Raw genomic sequence first — 21,269 nt, forward strand, 5'->3', positions numbered from 1 at the left:
CTGGAGTTCATACAAAACGCATAAAACTCAACAGGCCTGAAAAACCTGGAGGCAAAGGCAGCGACGACGCGACGTTCATTTTTTCGATTTATCCATTTAATTTCGATTGTGCCGCCGCTCGCACGGCAGCTGCGAGGCAGGGCGTTCAATCTGGTGTTCATCCTTAGGGCGGAGGCAAGAAGATGGGCAGATCAATAAGAATACGGCAGCCAGAGTTATCGGAGGAGGGGGATAGCTGCAGGTGCTTGTCTGAGCTCAGCGTAAATCAAAAGTAGAAATGTTACAAGCCGGCTCAGGGAGCTCGGACGGCCTCAGTTAGTTACGGTTCAAATGAAAAGTAAGTCCATCGCAGCTGCTTGAGGTCTGTGTCGGGTCTGGCTGTTTGTGATGGACTGTGGCGCCGCAGTTTGACCAGAGTTCATTGTGACTTATTACCTTCGCATTGAAAATGCGGAAGGTTATGTTTTGATCGCCGTGTATTTATTTATTTATTTGTATGTGTGTTACTCGCATAACTCAAAAAGTATTAAACCGAATCGCATGAAATTTGGTGGTATGATTAGTTATTATCCGGGGTCCATTTGATTAGATTTTGGGATCGATCGGGTCAAAGGTCAAGTTCAAGGTCATGAACAGGTCAAAATCTTCTTTTTTATCCAATTGGCATGCAACTAATGCCAAAATGTTCATAATTTAATGCCCAATCGTGTGATATGCGAAGGTATGCGCTCTACCGAGTGCCCATTCTAGTTTCTGAGTGAGTGGGTGAGTGTGTATCCATAATTGTAATGAATGAAGATGGCGTCGTATTATGAGTAGTATTGAAATGATTAATCAAGACGAACCGTTTTCAGCCTCTTGTATCTGCTTGAGTCATATCGTTGTAAATTGAGAGTCTTTGGTCTTGGGCTGCTGGCTGGATGTAACCTGTAATCTGAGCCGGTCCTCACGCCCCCGTGTGAACATGTTTCACTGTGTTCCTCCATTTCATACTCGATTAATCTGAAGCATAATTGACGGATTGATCCAAATTGAAAATACATGTTAGTTGCATCCCTAAAGACCATATTACTCAGTCAAGGACCTTTCAACTATTTAGTTTTATTAATGAATAACATTTTACTTCAAATTTGACTGACGTTCGAATGTGACCGCTGATTCGGTGACAAAATACGAATAAACGAGGAAACGCCACGACTCGGCCCGTCATTCCTCGTTCACTCAGACCGCGGGTCGTCGGGTCGGGGAGCCGCTGTATTCAACCGCGTACGTCACCATTTGACCCAAACAAAACCTGCGGCTAGCCACCAGATGTTATCACGCCCGGGGCCTTTCCTGCAGGAACAAAGCAGCTCTCTGTGAGCGAGCGGCTTGTTATACACACCAACCGCGGCGAGAAAACAAGCGGCGGTAATGAAACAAAAAGATGTGAAGAATAGAGTTTCAAGGAAAACAGTGTGGGGGCCAAGCCCTGGGATTTTCTTTAAGATGCACGAAGATTGAAGGATTTGTGTGTGTGTGTGTGTGTATGTGTGTGTGCGTGTGCGTGCGTGCTCGGAGGTCGGGGGTCATCTGGCTTTGGTTTCTTGGCTGTTGCTTTTTGTAAGAGGCCACAACTTAACGAGAAGCCCTGTTTAGATTCTGATTCCCAAAGGGCCGTTGATTCATCCAGGAAAGGTGCGCTCGTTCTCAGAAGATCTCAGTCAGCTGTTTCCAGCCCCGCCTCCTCCCTCGTGGTCAGCCTCAGAGACGCCAGACGCCACCGTCTGCAGGAGAAGGGCCTCCGATCAGCTGGAAGGCATTTCATTCATATCACGAGGGGATTTCTCCTGGCGATGATGATGATGATGAGGAGGAGGATTAGGATTGCCATGGTGACGTATATAAGGGAAGCTTAGAACGGTTTAGGATGGGACAGGTAGTGCACACACACACACACACTCGCACGCACGCCTGGGTGAATTAAAAAAAATATTATAATAACAAAATAATAATAATAACTTTATTTATATAGCACCTTTAAAAACAATGTTTACAAAGTGCTCCACAGAGAGTCAAAGCAAAACAAGTGGAATAGCAAGAAACCAATATTACATTTAAAAGTATATATTAAAATAAAAAATAAAATGGAAAATAAAAAATGTATTAATTAAAAACCAAATAAATTAAAAAATAAATTAAAAACAGACAAACTAAATTAGGGGAACCAAAGTTCTGCATAAAAAGTCTAGATCACTTAAAAGCTGTTCTATAAAAATGGGTTTTAAGAAGTGATTTAAAAGAAGTTACTGATTCTGCTGATTCTGCATATTACACTCAATACAGACTCTTACAATATTATAATTCCAGCGAATGCTGTCCAGGTAACCTGTGGGGGAAGGGAAAGGACTAGTTGAGTTTTCTTTTTGGGAAGTGTTTCATTTTGCCAGACGATGCCGTGTCGCCGTCGAGCTGCCGAGTCGCACAACGACCTGAACTTTGTCGAACTGTCGAGAATCTTTCTTTGACGATTGTCCCTTTGTGCTTTTCTCTTTTGTCCTGTTTTATTGCTGCATTGTGTCGGACTTCCTTTCCGGACTCTGCATAGCTAAGCTTTTTTTTCACAACCAGTGTTTAGTCTACATCCATCACCTTCCTCTGTGTTCTGTTTGTTGCATGCATCGCTGTGTGACCAATGCAATTGTACAGCGCTTCCTTCAAGGAACTGTGACACCAAAGACTCTCACGTGGCAGGGTGCAGAGCGACGCTCTCTCAGCGGGAACGAACACGGATCACGACAGAATAGTTGTGACCGCGCTGAATCCCCACGCTTCATTTCCACTCTCCGCCGGCCGCTCAGAACGCTCAGCCGGCACTGACCCCCTTCTCGCTGACTGTTGCACGTGGACCTGGTTGTTCCCAGCGGCAGCACGTTCACGCTGAGAAGATCCCGTTCCACGTCCTCCCAAATGGTCTTTTATTGGATTGAGATAAGGGGCCTTGGCAGGTCGATCTGCAGGCTGCTAAAGTAAGATGAGGTCAAGTGTAATTTACCGCAACATCTTCACACAATCAACATAGGAAGCATAAAAGGGTCCTTATGCATCAGCGCCGCCACCCGTCTGCAGCTTTGACACCTGTGATTCATGCTGCCGACGGTGTCTTCAGAGGCTGGCGGGCACTTCCTCCATCGAGATGCTTCACTCTTCAGTTATTCCACTCTGATCCTGTCCCTGATGCTCTGAAATGCCCCCTGCACGGTTCCACATCGCTGTTATTTTATACATACGTGGATGTGTGTTGCTCACCTATTAGCTTGATCAGATTTCTTAAAGTAACATTATGCAACAATTGTACCTTAAAATAACAGCTTGAAAAAAATTGGGCCGCTACAATGACTTTTAATATGGCGATTTGCGGCTCCGCCATCGGGGGTCTGTGGGGAAATAACTCCGCTATGTAGGATTCTGGAGCCGCCCGATCCGGGGCGGATGGACTTCGACCTGCTTTCTGGCAGTGATTACGCAACGTCATATAGTGCCAGTCCACGCTCGCAGCTCCAGTATAAGGGCGAAGCAAGCGAAGTCTCTTGTCATGAATTACACGGTCCAATGTAAATTATGAATATGTCGCTTTTTGGTGTTGTCAACAATATTGTATTCGATCACACGTACTCCACATTCAAACATTTAGAAAACAACGTATATAGGCTGAAAACGCGATCGGTATTTCATCTAAACTAAATGTTGTCATTCTTTTGGTTATGTTAGCATTCATCTCCGATATCACAATGAATAAAACTATGCAGTCATATTTATGTAAAATCTTTGAATATTCTTACCTTATCGGTTGACATCATTTCTTCTTGGTTTCTGACTTCGTCTGGTCGTCAATGCAAGTGTATGCGAGGCTGCATCTATCGTAATTGGGTATTTACGACACTGAAGTAAACGTTAAATACCTCCAAAACTGAAGGGGGCGCTAAAAGGGAAAAACTCCATTATGGGGCTTTAAGCAACATCAAGACTTTTTTGGCAGGGTATCCCTCTCACACACACACACACACACACACTTATATGTATTCTAAAGGCTTGGACACACACGCTACGAGCTTCCATGTAAGTGCAGGGCCTCATCCCAGTGTGGTGATGTCATCAGGGTTTTACTGAGGGATTACTCTGACATCACTGGGACTTCTGTCAAGTTAAACCAATTAGCTCCTGCGCGTGTTAGCGGCGCGCCACGGCTCGAGCTGCGGACGCGTCCATGTGCGATCGGGTGTTCTGCGTCCGGTTATCCTCCACCCGTCCTTCTCTCCGTTCGTGGGATCATTATAAAACGGGCCGCGGGATGTCGAGTCAACGGCAGACGTTCGAAAGCGTCGCAGGACTGGTCCGCAGCCCCGGTAATGAGAAGCGGCAGCATTCCATGATATAATTACTCAACATGTACCGCAGGCCCACGAAGGGACACTCAAAAGAACATTTCATGTGAGTGGACTCGGCACGACAGATCTCATGTACAGAACCGGTGGTCGGTAAGTGACGTACACTTCAATTGTGTCCTGTAGTTGTAGGGAAATGTGATTTAGAAATTATGACTAGTGTATAAAAAACAAATTGGTGAAATAAATCATTAATACAAGTAATTGTCCGTTCCGGCCCTTCATAACACGAGTTGGTTTGTCAGTTTTCTGAGGCGCTTGTGACTCAGAGCTGCACTGACGGTGTTTATTTCCCCCGGAGCCAAATTTCTTCATGCTGGTCTCAGAACATGATTCAGTATCACTTCAGCCACAACACGTTAGGTAGGGCGACCAGATTTGAGTTTTGGAGGATAATTATCGTGTATCTGGCAACCCTGAGGTCGGTCGACCAATGACTGTCCTCTCTACAGTCAGAGCTCACGCAAGAAGGTGGCACGTAAGGGAGATACCATTTCCAAAACTTGTAAGGGGTAAATACTAGTTTGTGAAAGACCCAGAGAAACACAAATATCCGACGAAGCAAAATCCCGGACGTTTTTGGAATCCCTGCCGGACGCATTTTTTAGGTCTCAAAAAGAGGACATGTCCGGGGAAAAGAGGACGTCTGGTCAGCCTGCGCTAGGACACACTCATGTGGTCAGTGTACGCAACCAGACGCACACACACACACACACACACACAAAGCAAGTCGAAGCCTGTGTTGTCTCAGCAGTCACGCTTCTCCAGATCATTTTTTCTTTATTTAATACATTGTGGCAGTGGCTTGTTTGTGTTCTCCTGTGTGCTCCGGTGAGTCTGAGACAAACAATAGTTCAGCCGGCCTAAAGCCTCTCCGGTCTGTGAGTCAGCTGAATGTATAAATAGAGCCCAGGTAAGTCAAGCATGGCTGCCGTGAATCGGTCATCACTTGGCACAGAGCGACGGAGTGTTTGGGCACGTTCACGTCTACGTCGTTAAACCTCAACCCAAAACAACCGGCTTCCCGCCATCATCCCCCCCCCCCCCTCCCCTCAGAAGCCCGCTGTCATTCTCGTTTTCTCTTTCCACAATCTGCCGCTGTACCCTTAGCAACTGAAGGCCGATTGGTTGTCAGGACCTACCTGTCGATTTTTGAATTCTGCCAGGTCACCATGGCAACCACACTATATACATGACACCGGGGGACCGTGGAGGTGGGCAGGAAATGCGCTTCACGCTGAGGTGAAGGAATTGGCACTTGACATCCATAATCACAGCCGGCTGCGCCGAGAGCCATTTCATTCACACAAACACGGTGCACACGAACCTCGACCGTTGGCTCCTAATCACATTACCTTTGCTGATTTACATGCTTGAAAACAAATATCTAATCATTGTAATCGTATTTTGGTTTCCCTGCAAAGGCAGTTGTCATGGCACTAAGCTACAACCGTGTTAAGCCTCCGTCGTACCTTATTTCCCATCGTGATACATCACACTGCGTTATTATATAATTCAATCAGCTTACACTTAAGCGTTTTTCTTGAACGACAAATCAGTGGTTTGAACTTGAAAGAAGGCCACACAGTGAATCCCTCCCTGCCCGTCGCTGTCTGTGTTTGTCTCTGGACAAAGTTTGACAACGAGGGCCAACTGAACAAGCTGCCAACGTCCTTCCTGTAGCTCTGGATTCCTCACAGTCCGTCCTAATATTTGTCTTTTGGAGGAAAGCGGTGTGAAAACAGAATTGTAGCTTTAACAGGGTTCGTACGGTCATGGAAAACCTGGAAAAGTCATGGAATTTTAAAATGGTCATTTCCAGGCCTGGAAAAGTCATAGAAAAAAAACGTGAATCATAAAAGTTTTGGAAAATTCATGGAAATGTGTTATAATCACATGTTCATTTACGCCGAGTTTGAAATAATTAATATGTTTTTTTCAAGAAAGACGCTCAAAATATAAGCCGGCGTACGCTCTCGATACGCAACATGTTCTAAATTGTTCATGTTTATACCGAGATTTCAGTTTGGTCATGGAAACTTGGTTTAAAGTTTAGTTTAGTTTATTAAGGATCCCCATTAGTCTACACCGTAGTGGAGACTATTCTTCCTGGGGTCCAGGCAAAAGAACTTTACAATACAAATACATAAAATGCAGTACAGCATGATCAATTATCACAAAAACACTTCGACTTTGAAAACAACATTTACATTAAAAGTAAAATAATAATACCCAAATACCTTAAATACCTAAAATAATAACCTAATCTACTATAATTTCCTTTCTGATTATTGCTGCCTTAAATTGCTCCTCATTCCCTCTCTTCTGTCTCGATCGCCAGGTGGCGTGGTGTGATCTGCAGCTTGAGCTTCTTAAGGATGACGCCGTAGCTCTCCCAGCTTGAGTTGCAGCAGGGGGCGGGGCTTAGCGAGCGGTCCATCCATTGCTGTTCTTAACCCGAGGTCTCTGCATCTCTGCCTGCTCATTATTACTCCATTCAGCTTCTTTTTTTTCTCCACTTCCTTTAATGCAGCACTGTTACATTGTGTTACATTGTTATATGACTTATTGACAATTTTGACTTTTCACTTTGTTTTGCTTTCTTTCTCGACCAAGTACCTGCATCCCTTTTTTTTAAATAAGATGTGCAATGAACATCACTGAACATAACACAAGGCAATTGAACTGGGGGGGGGGGGGGGGGCTTGTATGTAATACCACGTTTCATTATTCAGATGCAGCGGTTCTGGTCTTCTGGCTCTGCGCCTCAGGGACGCCGAGTGACGTCAGACTGACGGATCTCTGGGTTTGGAGCAGCAGGAGTTGAACTCTGGAGACTCTGCGCAGCGGAGACTGCCCCCTGCTGGCGGCGGAGAGCAGTGAGGAGATGCGTCCCTCGGAGGGATTTAGATGTGTCTTGATGGCAGTAATCATACACAGGTATGCTCAGTTGGCTGTTCCACGTGCAGCGCCTAATATGTTGAGATCACGTCTGCAAACACAGCTGTAAAAATAATACATTTACCTGCTTTACTAATTCTTGGTTTATTTCTCATGTATTTCTCATGATGGGAGGTTTGTGTTTCTTGTGGTACCCTGCTCCCCCCCCCCGTGGTGGCATTTAGCTAAAACCAATGTTTGTGAGGGAGACAGGGCGAGGGGCTGGGGAACCTGGGTGTTTTATATATTAGTTAAATATGACCTTTTTGTCAAAATAACGTCACTTATTTTGTTCTTTGTTTTTCAACCTGAAATTGTTGTATTGTTTATGTACTGTAATAGTCATTCTTTGGTTTTCTGGATCCCACTGTTCACTTGTGTGGAAATCAGCAGTTAGTGAGTAAATTATCCCTCACCCTGAAAACATTTGCGGTGAGAAATAGGCGACACGGTAACGGATTATTGATTCAGAGTTGATCAGCTAGTTTGACAGGTTGATCTGAGCCGTGATGGACGGCCGCGTTCGAGACTCCTCGGCGTGTTGGAATATTCCAGAAACAGGAGGCGAAGAAACCTGACTTTCACAGATCTTTTTTTTTCATGTTCTTTCAGGTTACAGGCAGTTTGAGTAAATACGACAAGTTACCAACTGTAGCTTTAACACAACAAAATAAAGACTACAACAATCTTTATGACCCCCCAAGACCACGGACAAAAAAATAGAAGAATTCTAAATTGCTCCATTGTTGCAGCACATCGGCAAAACCACTGAAAACATTTGATTACCGTCTGATGATAGTTATCCGAGAAGGCAGATAAATTAGTTCGCTCTGCCGCTGCACTTTGCTCCTCCCTCTCCTGCCCTCTCTCTCACTCTCCATCTCTCCATCTTTTTTTCCCAGTCAAATCACACCCGTGCTAAGCCCTCTCTTCTATCCTCTCACACTCCCATCCCTTCTTTCTATCTTCATCGGGCTTGTCACTCTATCTTTTCTCTCTCTCTCAACCTGTTCTGACACAGGTGTGAATGTGTGCGTGCGTGTGTGTGTCTGTGTGTGCCCGTGTGCGTGTGTTGGTGGTTGAGAGCCTCGCTAAAATGAGTTTACCTGTGAACTCCGATCTATCTTTGGAGAAGATCGCCCGCTACCGCCACGCCTGCTCCAACGGCTCAACCTACACCACGAACAAGCCCATCGACATCAAGCCTCGTGGCAGGAAAGGGTAGGATCCGCTCTCTGGGACTGAAACTGATTGTGGGAGGGGGAGGGGAGGGGGGGGGGTGACCTTTGACTAAATGTTCCGTCTCACATTGAGGATTTCTTTTCTGCTTGCTTTAACCCTCCTGTTACCTTTCGGGTCAATTTTACCCCAGGCTGTTTTTCACTGTCAAACATATAAGAAATATCAACTTTTTTATTTATTTAAAGGGCTATTTAGGTAGTCGACAAACAAACATAAAGTACCTCACACTTAAACTTGGGAAACAATATTAATTCTAATAATTCTCTGGAGGTTTTAATTGCTGGGGTCAAATTGACCCCGAGGGTAAAAGATGTTAGTAAATATAAAGGTAACAGGAGGGTTAAACAGTCAGATGTTCAACGCCGTCACTTGATGCCGGCTTCTGCTCGCGTTGCTCTCTCTCTCTCTCTCTCTCTCTCTCTCTCTCTCTCGCTGACGGCCGCACGTGAGAAGTTTGAGAAGCAGTAAGTCAGAGGATAAAAGTCGTGAGACGACTCGGGAGGAAAAACACGGTGAAACTGAACGTCGGACACATTTAAAATCTTCCTTTTTGCTCTTTGGCCAGAAAACTGCGACTCCGTAATGTGTAACCGTGTCCATTCATGGAAGTCATACGAACACATGAATCCACACAAAGTGTGTGTGTGTGTGTGTGTTCTGTTTCTTATCAGAGCATTAGCCGATGAACAGCTCCACCCGGACAACACAGACCTGGAGCGGTGCTCACGCCGCAGCGTTGTGTAAATGGTGGTTGCTCGGTGGCCGGTTGTGTTGTTCCAGCTCAATCGAAGCTGTTTACCCGGACGAATCTTTACCGTCGCCCTGAAGTGTGTGTGTGTGTGTGTGTGTGTGTGTGTGTGTGTGGAGCGGCGATTCTGCTTTTACGAAAAACGCGGTTCAGAGCCGGCTGAATGAAAAACGAGCGCGTTTCACCGAGCCGTCGTCTGAAGCGTCGATGTGATCGAGAGGACGAGTCCGTTCGCTCACCGCAGCGGCGCGTCGGCCAATCATCAGAGCACTCTGTCCATTACGGCTCTCGCGGAAACATGTGGAGACCTCGAGATCCGTTTTCAGACTGCGTTTCCTTGACGAATACGCACTCAGCGACACCAAACACAACTAAGATGAACTATCATCTGACGCACGAGCGTGTTCATAAACACGATGTCCGATGTATTCGTGCCTCTCGCGTGTGAATATGAAGCAGTGGTTGTGGCTGGTGGCGTTTGTAGACATATAGATATGGATGAGGCCTTGTCAATGCTGCGGAGCAGCCATCTGTGCCCACTGCCTGCTGCATAGTTACAATATATTTATACCAGCAGTTACTGAGTGTGTTTATCTGCACCATATACTAAACCTTGCTCATGGGAGAGGTCTTTTTATTTATTTTGTACTAAATCAATCCTTTTGTCAATTACTGCGGGCAATACATGTAAGCAGTTCATGGGACACGAGTTGTACCACTAGGTGGCGACGGTGCTCTGAGCGTCAAACATAATTACTGGAAGGCTTAGAATAATGATGCAATGAAGCGGTGCTTATGATATGGGTCAGTCAGTGTTTTGATAAGTCACTGACTGACACATTCGAGCATACACATCACGTAAAACCACTTCTGTGACGGGACTGCGGCCTCTGTTTCCCCTACAGCTATCATCAATGATGGATTGTTTTTATTGGGCTTCCAAAAAATACAGGATCAGAAAATGTAGAGGAAATGATGACATCGGCAAAGAAGATGGTAATGCACAGTATATAAACGTAATCTTGTTTTTAATAGTCGTTAGAATTGGTAATTACCTTCGCATTGAAAATGCGGAAGGTTGTGTTTTGATCGCCGTGTATTTATTTATTTATTTATTTGTATGCGTGTTACTCGCATAACTCAAAAAGTATTAAACTGAATCTCATGAAATTTGTTGGGATGATTGGTTATTATCCGGGGACCATTTGATTAGATTTTGGGATCAATCGGGTCAAAGGTCAAGGTCATGAAAAGGTCAAAATCTTCTTTTTATCCAATTGGCATGCCAACATGTTCAAAATTCAATGCCCAATCTTGTGATATGCGAAGGTATGCGCTCTACCGAGTGCCCATTCTAGTTTACATTGGATTTGAGTCTCGTCTGCAGGTCACCCCAAAACCAAGAGCCACACTAGACTCACAGGTGGTACCTTTAAACGATTGAATCAACCATTATGTGTCCTACACCTCTGCTTCCCGGGGAGGGCAGCAGTGTAAACTCCAAAGTAAAATCCTCCTTATGTGCTTGTGTGCTCCATTGTTCCTCCCAAGGGACGAGAGAGAGGAGAACTCCGAGAGATTTCCTGCCGATGAAGACCTCATTTCCTGATCGCTTCTGTCGAAGTCTTATAATGACAATAAGTTGCCCTAAATGTGTTCAGTTTCCTAAATATGGTGACATGGATACAGGGTTCGTACGGTCATGGAAAACCTGGAAAATTCATGGAATTTTAAAATGGTCATTTCCAGGCCTGGAAAAGTCATGGAGAAAAAACTTAAATCATAAAAGTTTTGGAAAAGTCATGGAAATGTTGTTATAATCACATGTTCATGTACGCCGAGTTTGAAATAATGAATATGTTTTTTAAAGAAAGACGCTCAAAATATAAGCCGGCGTACGCTCTCGATACGCAACATTTTCTACAGTTTTCATGTTTATACTGAGATTTTCGTTTAGTCATGGAAATTTGGTTTCAAGTCCTGTAAATCCACTGGTCAAAATGTGTAAGAACCCTGCATGGGATGAAAGATGTTTGTGTAAGTCTTGTCATCACGCCGTCTGTCCTCTTCTCGTCGGGGAGAGCCTCCGAAAGGAAGCCGTCCTCTTTTGTTGTTCTTTCCCCGACTGCATGGAATGTGCGGAGCGTGGTAATCGTATTAGTTTCATCACTTTGACCGAGTTATAAACTCCATCATCCAGCCGCGCTGACGGCGTCAGAGGGGCCTCCTCCGCTCACTGTAACTCACCTCGAATGCCCCACACACACACACGCGTGGAGCGGAGAACAGAAAGCACCGACATCGAGTCGGCCGCCCCGTCCCGAGAGACGCCAGTGAAACGCTTCGGCGGGGTCTCTCCTCAATTAGCCTTCCTTCCGTTTTCAGGCACGGAATTTGAAAACCGATGGTCTGAAGTCGACGCCTACAGCACCACGTTTTTCACTGTTTCCGTTTTTAAAATACAAATTTTTTACTTTACCCGTATTTCTCAGTCCCGTTTTTATCCTTCTGGTGAACGGTGTGACGGACCACATCGTTTCTACTCAAAAAACGATGAAACAAAATGTGGTTTTAGACCTTTATTTACATGCGTCCAGCATTGTAGTCAGATATTTCACTGCTTTTGGGAACCTAGGACCTTTGGGAAACCAATTTCAAACACCAAAACATTCAAGCGTCTTTGGGTATTTAGAAAAGCGCTATAGAAGTCTGAATTATTATTATTATTATTATGAAACGGTTCGTCCACGTGAGTAAAGGTGTGTTTTCACAAGAGATTTGAAGAATTTATAAAAATCGAACTTCAATTCTCAGCTTTAGGGCCATATTTTCTCTTTCCCCTTGTGCCTGAGGACAATGTGCCTCGTTATATAGAGAGCTGAGATTGTTCTGGAATGTTTGATGTATAACACGTGGGTATGTGTCATATGCAAAAGCCTTTAAAAGGTGAATTTTTGTGTGTGTAAAATCGAGAAAATGACCCCCGACTCCAGAGGGTTAAACCGATTCACGGTTCCACCGCAGTCGGGTTTTTCTCACGCGGTTCTAGATGACGAGGACCGGGCCTCGTCACTGCATATCAAAGTAGTGACTTGATGTTGATTGTTCCTGACAGCGCGGCTCGAGGCCGTGTGTCCGTTTCCTGACAGCGAGCCCGTCTGCACACGCCGAGTCATCACCCGTCATCCGCGTCCCTCCGTCCTCACGGCGCTCCTTTCTTCCCTGATAAAAGAGCAAACACGTCACACGCTGTGGAGCGTCGGCGGCCGTGGAGCGGACGACCCCGGTATTATCGGTCCGATGTATTCTTCCCCCGTAAGAGCTGGAGATGGATGCATTTCCTTTTTTTTTCCCCATTCTCCCGAACAAAAGAGAAGCGTCCTCTGACCGATGTGCGTCTCGTGTTACTCACGCCTACGGCCAGGCGCAGTATTGATGACGTGTAAATATTCTTATGCCGCTTTCAAGATGAGAGGGCTGGCATCATGTGTATGCTGATGCTGCGGTGTCTTCTGGGGGACAGGTGTTGTGTTCTGTCTGCTCTGGGTTTGGAGTTTTTCCGGAGGACGCAGCGGTTGTCGTGTTGCTGCTTTTTCACTTCGACTGCAACAGAGAGAACTGCAACAATTTTGTTTTAAATAATTGTCTAAAGTGCGAGAGCGGGACATGGAGATGGCGGATAAAGCTCTGATGCAAAACAACACTTCTATGTCTCACTTCTATGTCTGATTACCTTCGCATTGAAAATGCGGAAAGGTTATGTTTTGATCGCCGTGTATTTATTTATTTATTTATTTATTTATTTGTATGCGTGTTCCTCGCATAACTCAAAAAGTATTAAACCGAATCTCATGAAATTTGGTGGGATGATTGGTTATTATCCGGGGATCATTTCATTAGATTTTGGGATCGATCGGGTCAAAGGTCAAGGTCACGAAAAGTTCAAAATCTTCTTTTTACCATAGCACGGTCAATTTGTATCCAATTGGCATGCAACTAAAGCCAAAATGTTCATAATTCAATGCCCAATCGTGTGATATGCGAAGGTATGCGCTCTACCGAGTGCCCGTTCTAGTTACATGTGTTTTGCTTTATTAGTCGATGTGTGTTCCCCGACATACTACGAGCTACGCACACGAAAGGCGCGGAGATGAAGCGGCTCGCTTGGCTTTGCTCGTTCACGTGCGGTTGACGCGCCAGACGGCTGACTCACCCGTCTGCCCCGCGCAGCGCGAACGTCGGCTTCTCTGCCCCCCTGACAGCAGACCGTGGCGCCTGAGCTCCACACTCAGTGATAGTGCATAGAAAGGAAACTTAACCATCTTATAGCCAGTAATTGACAATTATTTTCAATGTAAAAAATAACCACATTAATATTAAAATAACCGACGCCGTAAGTAAAACAAATCCTTTGTGACACATTTCAGCATGGCGGCTTCGACTAAAGAAAGTTATCTACATTGAGAGCAATTAGAACGATATTCTTCTCAAGCAAGCATATTCTTTTTGTTTTTAAGATTTCTTTTTATAAACAAAAATTTGTTTACGGGATATTTGTAGTGAAATAGCATTTACAGTTTGTTATACTGAAAGTATTATTTTACAAAAAGAAAATACACAAAGGTATAACCTTGTAGAAACACCACACAAGGATGATGTTTGTTTTTTTAACATCATAAGATGAAAACAAGGAGAAAACAAAACAAGACAAAACAAAACAAAAATATTACACAAACTTTTCCCCTTCCCACCCCTCCTCTTGTATGGCTCTCAGTTTCCTTTCATTTATACATCTACACAGTCTTTATACAGTTTACATCCACCCATCCGTACACATTTACATCTACATAAAACAATACAGTATTCACAACATATATATAAGCAAACATATTCTTGAAGCAAAAACACGCTGCGATGCAGTTCAGTTAGTTTGCAAGTTTATGAATTAATTATTCGACTACATCATTAGCCGTCGTGTGTCACTATTAAAATGGCTACGATTGATAGTGAAAGGGTAATTAATATTGTCCTCATGTCCTCTCTACCGTATGTTCTCGGTTTTAATGATGCGACCGTGTGCAAATAGAAAAGTGAGTGAGTGAAGAAAGTCAACCGACTCCCCCGATGGATGACACGCGGTCGCTGTTGGTTTTCGGTTGCTGCCGTGCGATCGACACTCGAGACGACTGTTGCCGTTGCTCGGGGGATACAAGTGTCTTCGCCTTTCAAGAAATTACTACGACCAAAACAACCCCGCCCACTCCAGACATGCCTCAGCCGCAGCTCGGGGAAGCAGAGCGGCAGCCGATAGGAGAGTCATGTGACTCAAAGACACGGACAAAAAAAGACTGACGGGGTGACGAGGGAGGGGGGAAAGGACTGAGAGAGGAAGAGGAGATCTTATTTCCAAGAGTCAGGGGGGGAAAAAACAACAACTCAGGGACTTGAAAGAGAGAAGCGGAGAGAGAAAAGTGGAACAGAGCGGAATATCGCAAGCTGAACTGGCAAAAGAGAGAGAGAGAGAGAGAGAGAGCAGGATCCACCTCCTGTCAAAGCGATCAGCTCGAGGAGGAGTGGCAGCCGCCGCGTGGGTTCTCATCTCGGATGGATTGATCCGACCGCTCTCGGGTCTCTTTGCGGCTCGGCGGACCTGGCCACGCCGCCAACCCGATGCCACGGGAGGAAGCGGTCAGGACTGTGGTCAGACGTCAGCGGAGGGCTCCAGGGTTCCCTCTTCAGGGGGCGTGCGTCTGCAGATGTGTAAAGCCTGACCATGAGCATCATCCTCAAACCGCGGTCGCGCTCCACCAGCTCGCTGAAGAACACGGAGGGAATACGGTAAACAGACGGGACGACTTTGTCCTCGTGAATCGTGCTGTTGTTGTTGTGCGTGTGTTTGGCTCCATTGTTCTCCATCCGCCTGTTCGTTGCTCTCGGAAATCCCTCCTTTTGTGATGGTCTGCCCCTGTTTGTGGCCGCGTGCGTCTCCTTCGCCCGTCGCCCGGATGCCGTCGCCCGTCCGGACGAGCGGGACTTCTCCGCCTCTCCGGCGGTTATCCGCAGAAGCCTCCCGCGCCCCGTGGAGGGGTCCGCCTCGGGGGCTCGGGCGTCTGTCCTCTCTGGGCACGGCGTGTCCCGTGGGTCAGATGAGACGTGCTGCGTCCCCAACTCCAGTGTGCGCTTCATCAGACGGACTCGACAACGCCGTCGGACCCTCAGCGGCGGCGATCCACTGAGGAATGTGTCGCGTCGCTCGAGACGTCCTCCCGTCTGCACGCGGCCCCGGATGAATGCGGGACGCGGAGCCCGAGGCCGGGGGGGCGCCACTCGCCCTCCCCTCCCCCCACTCCATCGCCCTCCTGCCTCAACTTGTCCTCGCCTGTCAGCACTAATTCCAAACTCGGAAACTGCCCCGTGGCTTTAACACTGGAGGTTGATATTCACAGTTGCTCCCTCTATCTCGGGCAGAGAGTGTAAACGGCCCAGGAAAAAACCTGTTTGAACCCCGTCTGACCTCCCTGCAGGGTGCCCAGCGTTCTCACGTCGTCAGATTATTAATCTGCTCCTCAACCTCCCCGGCAGGAAATGACGCTTGTGTGAAATGAAGACGTATTAATGAGGTCTTTGAGGTCGGTGGTTTTCTGAGCGCTGGGGATCACAGACAGCACGCGATGCGGTTCCAGGGTGTGAAATGTACAGGGTTCGTACGGTCATGGAAAACCTGGAAAAGTCATGGAATTTTAAAATGGTCATTTCCAGGCCTGGAAAAGTCATGGAAAAAACTTAAATCATAAAAGTTTTGAAAAAGTCCTGGAAATGTGTTATAATCACATGTTCATTTACGCCGAGATTGAAATAATTAATATGTTTTTTAAAGAAAGACGCTCAAAATATAAGCCGGCGTACGCTCTCAATACACAAAATGTTCTAAATGTTTCATGTTTATACCGAGATTTCAGTTTGGTCATGGAAATTTGGTTTAAAGTCATGGAAATCCACTGGTCAAAATGTGTAAGAACCCTGAATGTAGTGAAGCGACACACACGCCTGGTATGAATGTTTGGGCTGCAGCGTGAACTCTGGGCAGAAACTCCCACCTCCTCCGTCTGTCCCGCCCTCCTCTCTTCTGTTGTTTACTGTTTCACGAATTCTCCTCCTCGCCGCTTTGTCTTTCACAATTGTCATCGCTCGGCTCACGAGACGCGTGGCCGTCGGTGTTGTTCGTAAGACCTGGGCTGTTTGTGCTCGACCGGGTGTGTTTGTTTCGTGTGATGCAGGAAGAGGCCAGGGTTATCTCTCTCAGTGAGACCAATGCTCATCAAGATACACGACCGTTCAAAAGTTTGGGGTCACCCAGACAATTTTGTGTCTTCCATGAAAACTCACTTTTATTTATCAAATGAATTGAAAATTGAATAGAAAATATAGTCAAGAAATTGACAAGGTTAGAAATAATGATTAATATTTGAAGTATTAATTTTGTTCTACAAACTTCAAGCTCAAAGGAAGGCCAGTTGTATATCTTATATCACCAGCATAACTGTTTTCAGCTGTGCTAACATAATTGCACAAGGGTTTTCTAATCAGACATTAGTCTTCTAAGGCGATTAGCAAACACAATGTACCATTAGAACACTGGAGTGATAGTTGATGGAAATGGGCCTCTATACACCTCTGGAGATATTTCATTAGAAACCAGACGTTTCCACCTAGAATAGTCATTTACCACATTAACAATGTATAGTGTGTATTTTTGATTAATGTTATCTTTATTGGAAAAACAGTGCTTTTCTTTGAAAAATAAAGACATTTCTAAGTGACCCCTAACTTTTGAACGGTAGTGTAGCTCCAGGGTTCGTAGGGTCATGGAAAACCTGGAAAAGTCATGGAAAAAAACTTAAATCATAAAAGTTTTGGAAAAGTCATGGAAATTTGTTTTAATCACATGTTCATTTATGCCGAGTTTGAAATAATTAATATGTTTTTTAAAGAAAAACGCTCAAAATATAAGCCGGAGTACGCTCTCAATACGCACAATGTTCTAAATTTGTCATGTTTTTACCGAGATTTCAGTTTGGTCATGGACATTTGGTTTAAAGTCATGGAAATCCATCAGTCAAAATGTGTAAGAACCCTGTAGCTATATCAAACACACGCATTCAGCATCCGGGGACGTGTGTCTCCGCTGTCTGTTTGCGACGGTGCGTGCGTCTCTTGCCGTGTTCCGGGTGTGGGTCGTGGCCCCCGGCTGAGGGCCGTGACCTCAGCCCAGGTTCCTGCACGCAGACTCTCTGGTACCCACCAGCGGCTTCGCTTGAATGTGGCGAAAGGCGAAAGACGAGGACTTGTGAAGTGAACCGATGTGTGTGCAGCCCTTCTTATTTTAGCGCCTCTCACCCACTTCACAAGCCGGAGCGGTGCCACGGCGAGCTGAGATGGAGCTCAGAGGAGCGAGTGAGTTTGAACTCAAGCGTTTGCATCTGCCGTTTGTCGGTCCGCGGTCGGGCATATCAGGCAGGCCACACATGTTGAAGGTCACCTGTTCTCTGGCCTCTCGTCGGGCCCGACGACGTGCACGTTATCTAACACATTTACCCAATTTGACCTTTAGTAATTCAGACCCGAGGACTGAGAAGTGCTCCCTATAGTTGAGCGGATGCTTCCGTATAAAGAAGTCGTCTCGCGATCGACCGAGTTTCCTGAATGGCGCTAAAGTAGCGCCACGACTAAAAGTGAAGGATTCCCCGTGCCCGCCTCACAGCGCCTCACCCGATAAGCTCGTGTGCCACAGCTGGTCCCGGTGGAGTCTTCAGCTCACCGAGTGTCACGCGATAACGGACTCTTCTCTCCGAGCAGCTCCGGCCTCCGAACAACAGTCCGGCCGACGGGGTCAGCGGGTTCTCAGCTCCAGTGCAGCTGAAAGGTGTTCGAGCAACAAACGAGCCCTCTTTCTTTGTCCCCCTGCAGCCTGAAGCATGGAACTCTCCTCCTGTGGGAAGCAGAGTCCGTCTTCTCCTGTGTTCACGTGGCTCCAGGCTATTGAAGCTAAATGACTCCACACAGTTAGCGGTTCAGGGAACCTTTGTCATCAGCACCAAATTTACATTTGCCAAATCTACAAATGAAAGAAATATGCTTTAAGATACATTACTTCACTTTAACAGTTAATATCTTGATTTTAAAATGTATTGAGTTCAAATTCCAAAGTTTCTCTGAGAGGATTTTACAATCTTCTCAGGAAGCATCACCTTTTATTCTTAAAGCGTCAACGCGATGCTAATTGTAGGTGACGATTATTAGTGATGGGTGGCATTATGAAGATGATTGCTATTGTTGGCTAGACATCTTAAAGATTCAATTCTGAACAATAGTGATATGTCAAAATACTAAATATCAGTGCAGAATACGAGATCCTCTGTGTAGTTTAGCGCTACCGAGAGTGAAGAATATATTTCTCTTTTCTTTCCTCTTTCCTCTTTCCTCTTTCGTCCACCGAACTAATGTGGAAATACGACATTAAAAAACGAGAAAGAAAGATGAAAACAAGAGGTGACTTCTGATGATGGACCAGAAGGTCCCAGCATTGGCTCTGATATGACAGAACTCTCCGTGTTCAAGTCCATTAACTAGTTCCTTCCTTGCCAATTATATCTGAGTTCTGCATCACTCCCTTTTGGGTAAGCAGTGGTGTCTTTTTGTCTCTGCCTCTAAGTAATCCGGGATTTTCTTCCTATCGCCACCATAATCCCCTCTGAGTTGTACCCGTGCTTTCTGTTGATTCTCACAACAACACAGTTACAGGGGTGTTGACGTTTGTCTTTCTTTGTCTTTTTTCTCCAAAGCCTGCTGCTGAAGAAACCTCTTGTAATGCATCGGCCCCTTGTATGGCCATATTGTGTTACGTTCACTTTATGACTTATGTCTGTAAAAAAGTTCCATATAAATAAATGTGACTTACTGCTTTGTGTCAGAGCAGAGAAAGAGGCCCGGCGTTCCCACTGTGATGTCAGCGCTGGTGTAATACCTCAGTCAACCAGTTGCGAATATCATTCCCAAAGAAGGCGTGTCGGCAGTCATCCTGTTTCCACACACACACACACACTTTGAGTGGACTTTGTCTGAGAATCTGTGTAGGCTGTGACGTCGGTGGAAGTGTGATAATGAATCAGCTGTTAAACAGATGCCGGGTGTTACATTTTGGCACTTCCACTATCTCTCTATCCGTGGTATTCGTCGGTGTGGTACGTAAACACGGGGCACACACCCATGCACAGTAATTACACGTAACAGCTGGAGAACTGACCTGCGCCTGAAATAACAGTTTCTATGTCACCGATGGGTCTGTGGGTGTTTCACACCTGCAGCAAAGAAAACAGATGGATTACCGGACGTGATGAGAGGGTGTGGATTTAATCGGTTGTGTGGATTGTCTAAGTGGAGAGATAATATAGAGATGAGACTGACATGCACCTGATATGATAGGATATGATATGATATATACCTTTATTCGTCCCACAGTGGGGAAATTTCTAAAATATATATAATATATAATAAAATATATTATAATATAATATATTATAATATATATATAAATATATATATCATATATTATAATAATATATATATATAATTTAAATATATATAATGTATTATAATATATATATATAATTATTATAATATATAATTTATATAATACTAAACATATAAAAAGAGAATGAGAGGACATTGTGAGCAAGATGAGACAAACTGGGGGAGAGTTGCTGGGAGTCATTGGAACGTATCACCTGTGTGTGTGTGTGTGTGTGTGTGTGTGTGTGTCTGAGAGCTAGATAGAGGCCAGGAAGAGGACAATACGATTGTCCTTCCCTCAGTCATGAGGCAGACAGCCAAACGATCCCGTTCCACAACCAGAGCTCACGCTCACCTCCCCGCTGCGACTCGGAGACTTCACACAGAGACAACACAGCGTCGAGCCGTCGAGCCGCCTTGGAAAATATGCTCGGCATGTCCTGTGTGTCGGTCAGACGTTTGATTTCAGACGTCAGAGGCATCATCATTTCTTCCTCTCAAAATGAACTCGAACCACAACCTACAAACCAACCGTGCTAAAGACAATCCAAGGAGACACTGACGCGCACCTGTGAGGTCGGTGAATCATCTGTTGAGGAAGGGAAATACCCTGGAGAAAACGTGCGAGTTCAAGATGGTAAACAGGAAGGCGGCTGATGGAAATGTCCCTGTTGTCATTGTGTCGGGACGAGGAGCGTCACAGTCGCTCGACGTTTGAGTTCAGCGTGGGAACGAGCGCTCTGCACCCTGCGCATGTCCACACTCACGCTGTCCTGAGGACGTCTTCTGCATCAACATACCAACAACATTATAGTTTTTACCTTCGCATGAATTATTTATTTATTTATTTATTTATTTATTTGTATGCGTTTTACTCCCATAACTCAAAAAGTATTAAACCGAATCGCATGAAATTTGGTGGGATGATTGGATATTATCCGCGGACCATTTGATTCGATTTTGGGATCGATCGGGTCAAAGGTCAAGGTCAATGTCATGAAAAGGTCAAAATCTTCTTTTTACCATAGCACGGTCAATTTTTATCCAATTGGCATGCAACTAATGCCAAAATGTTCATAATTCAATGCCCAATCTTGTGATATGCGAAGGTGTGCGCTCTACCGAGTGTCCGTTCTAGTTTGAATCTGTGTTTCTTTTATTGCTGATTTGATGGTGTGATTTCCATCTGGGGATATTTAAAGTACCTGTGGATCTATTGGATTAAATGCGTTGTTGTTGTTGTTGTTTTTGGAGAGGACGATGAAGGAGTGCATCATCTGTGCGTATTCTGTGTCGCGTGTTCGGGAATCCCTCCTGACCGTAGCATCCCCACCAGATCACCTTAT

At 45.3% G+C, this 21,269-nt stretch overlaps 1 protein-coding gene across 9 annotated transcripts in view; it reads left to right on the forward strand.

Moving 5' to 3' along the window:
• The first annotated feature begins 2,233 nt into the window (after positions 1 to 2,233).
• The window catches only part of LOC130191401 (cAMP-specific 3',5'-cyclic phosphodiesterase 4D-like), a 47,583-nt gene continuing 28,547 nt past the window's right edge, over positions 2,234 to 21,269 (forward strand). Inside the window, exons 1-4 of one of the 9 annotated variants that reach the window (XM_056411040.1) lie at positions 2,234 to 4,517; positions 6,766 to 6,886; positions 7,160 to 7,364; positions 8,500 to 8,585. In XM_056411040.1, coding sequence (XP_056267015.1) covers positions 7,335 to 7,364; positions 8,500 to 8,585 — 116 coding nt within the window. In that variant the 5' untranslated portion in view covers positions 2,234 to 4,517; positions 6,766 to 6,886; positions 7,160 to 7,334. Of the gene's footprint in view, positions 4,518 to 6,765; positions 6,887 to 7,159; positions 7,365 to 7,581; positions 8,586 to 14,955; positions 15,193 to 21,269 lie in introns of those variants that run through there. The other 8 variants (XM_056411043.1, XM_056411041.1, XM_056411046.1 and 5 more) reach the window with 8 other exon arrangements.

The sequence above is a fragment of the Pseudoliparis swirei genome, unplaced genomic scaffold, assembly GCF_029220125.1.
Source record: "Pseudoliparis swirei isolate HS2019 ecotype Mariana Trench unplaced genomic scaffold, NWPU_hadal_v1 hadal_46, whole genome shotgun sequence".
Taxonomy (NCBI): domain Eukaryota; kingdom Metazoa; phylum Chordata; class Actinopteri; order Perciformes; family Liparidae; genus Pseudoliparis; species Pseudoliparis swirei.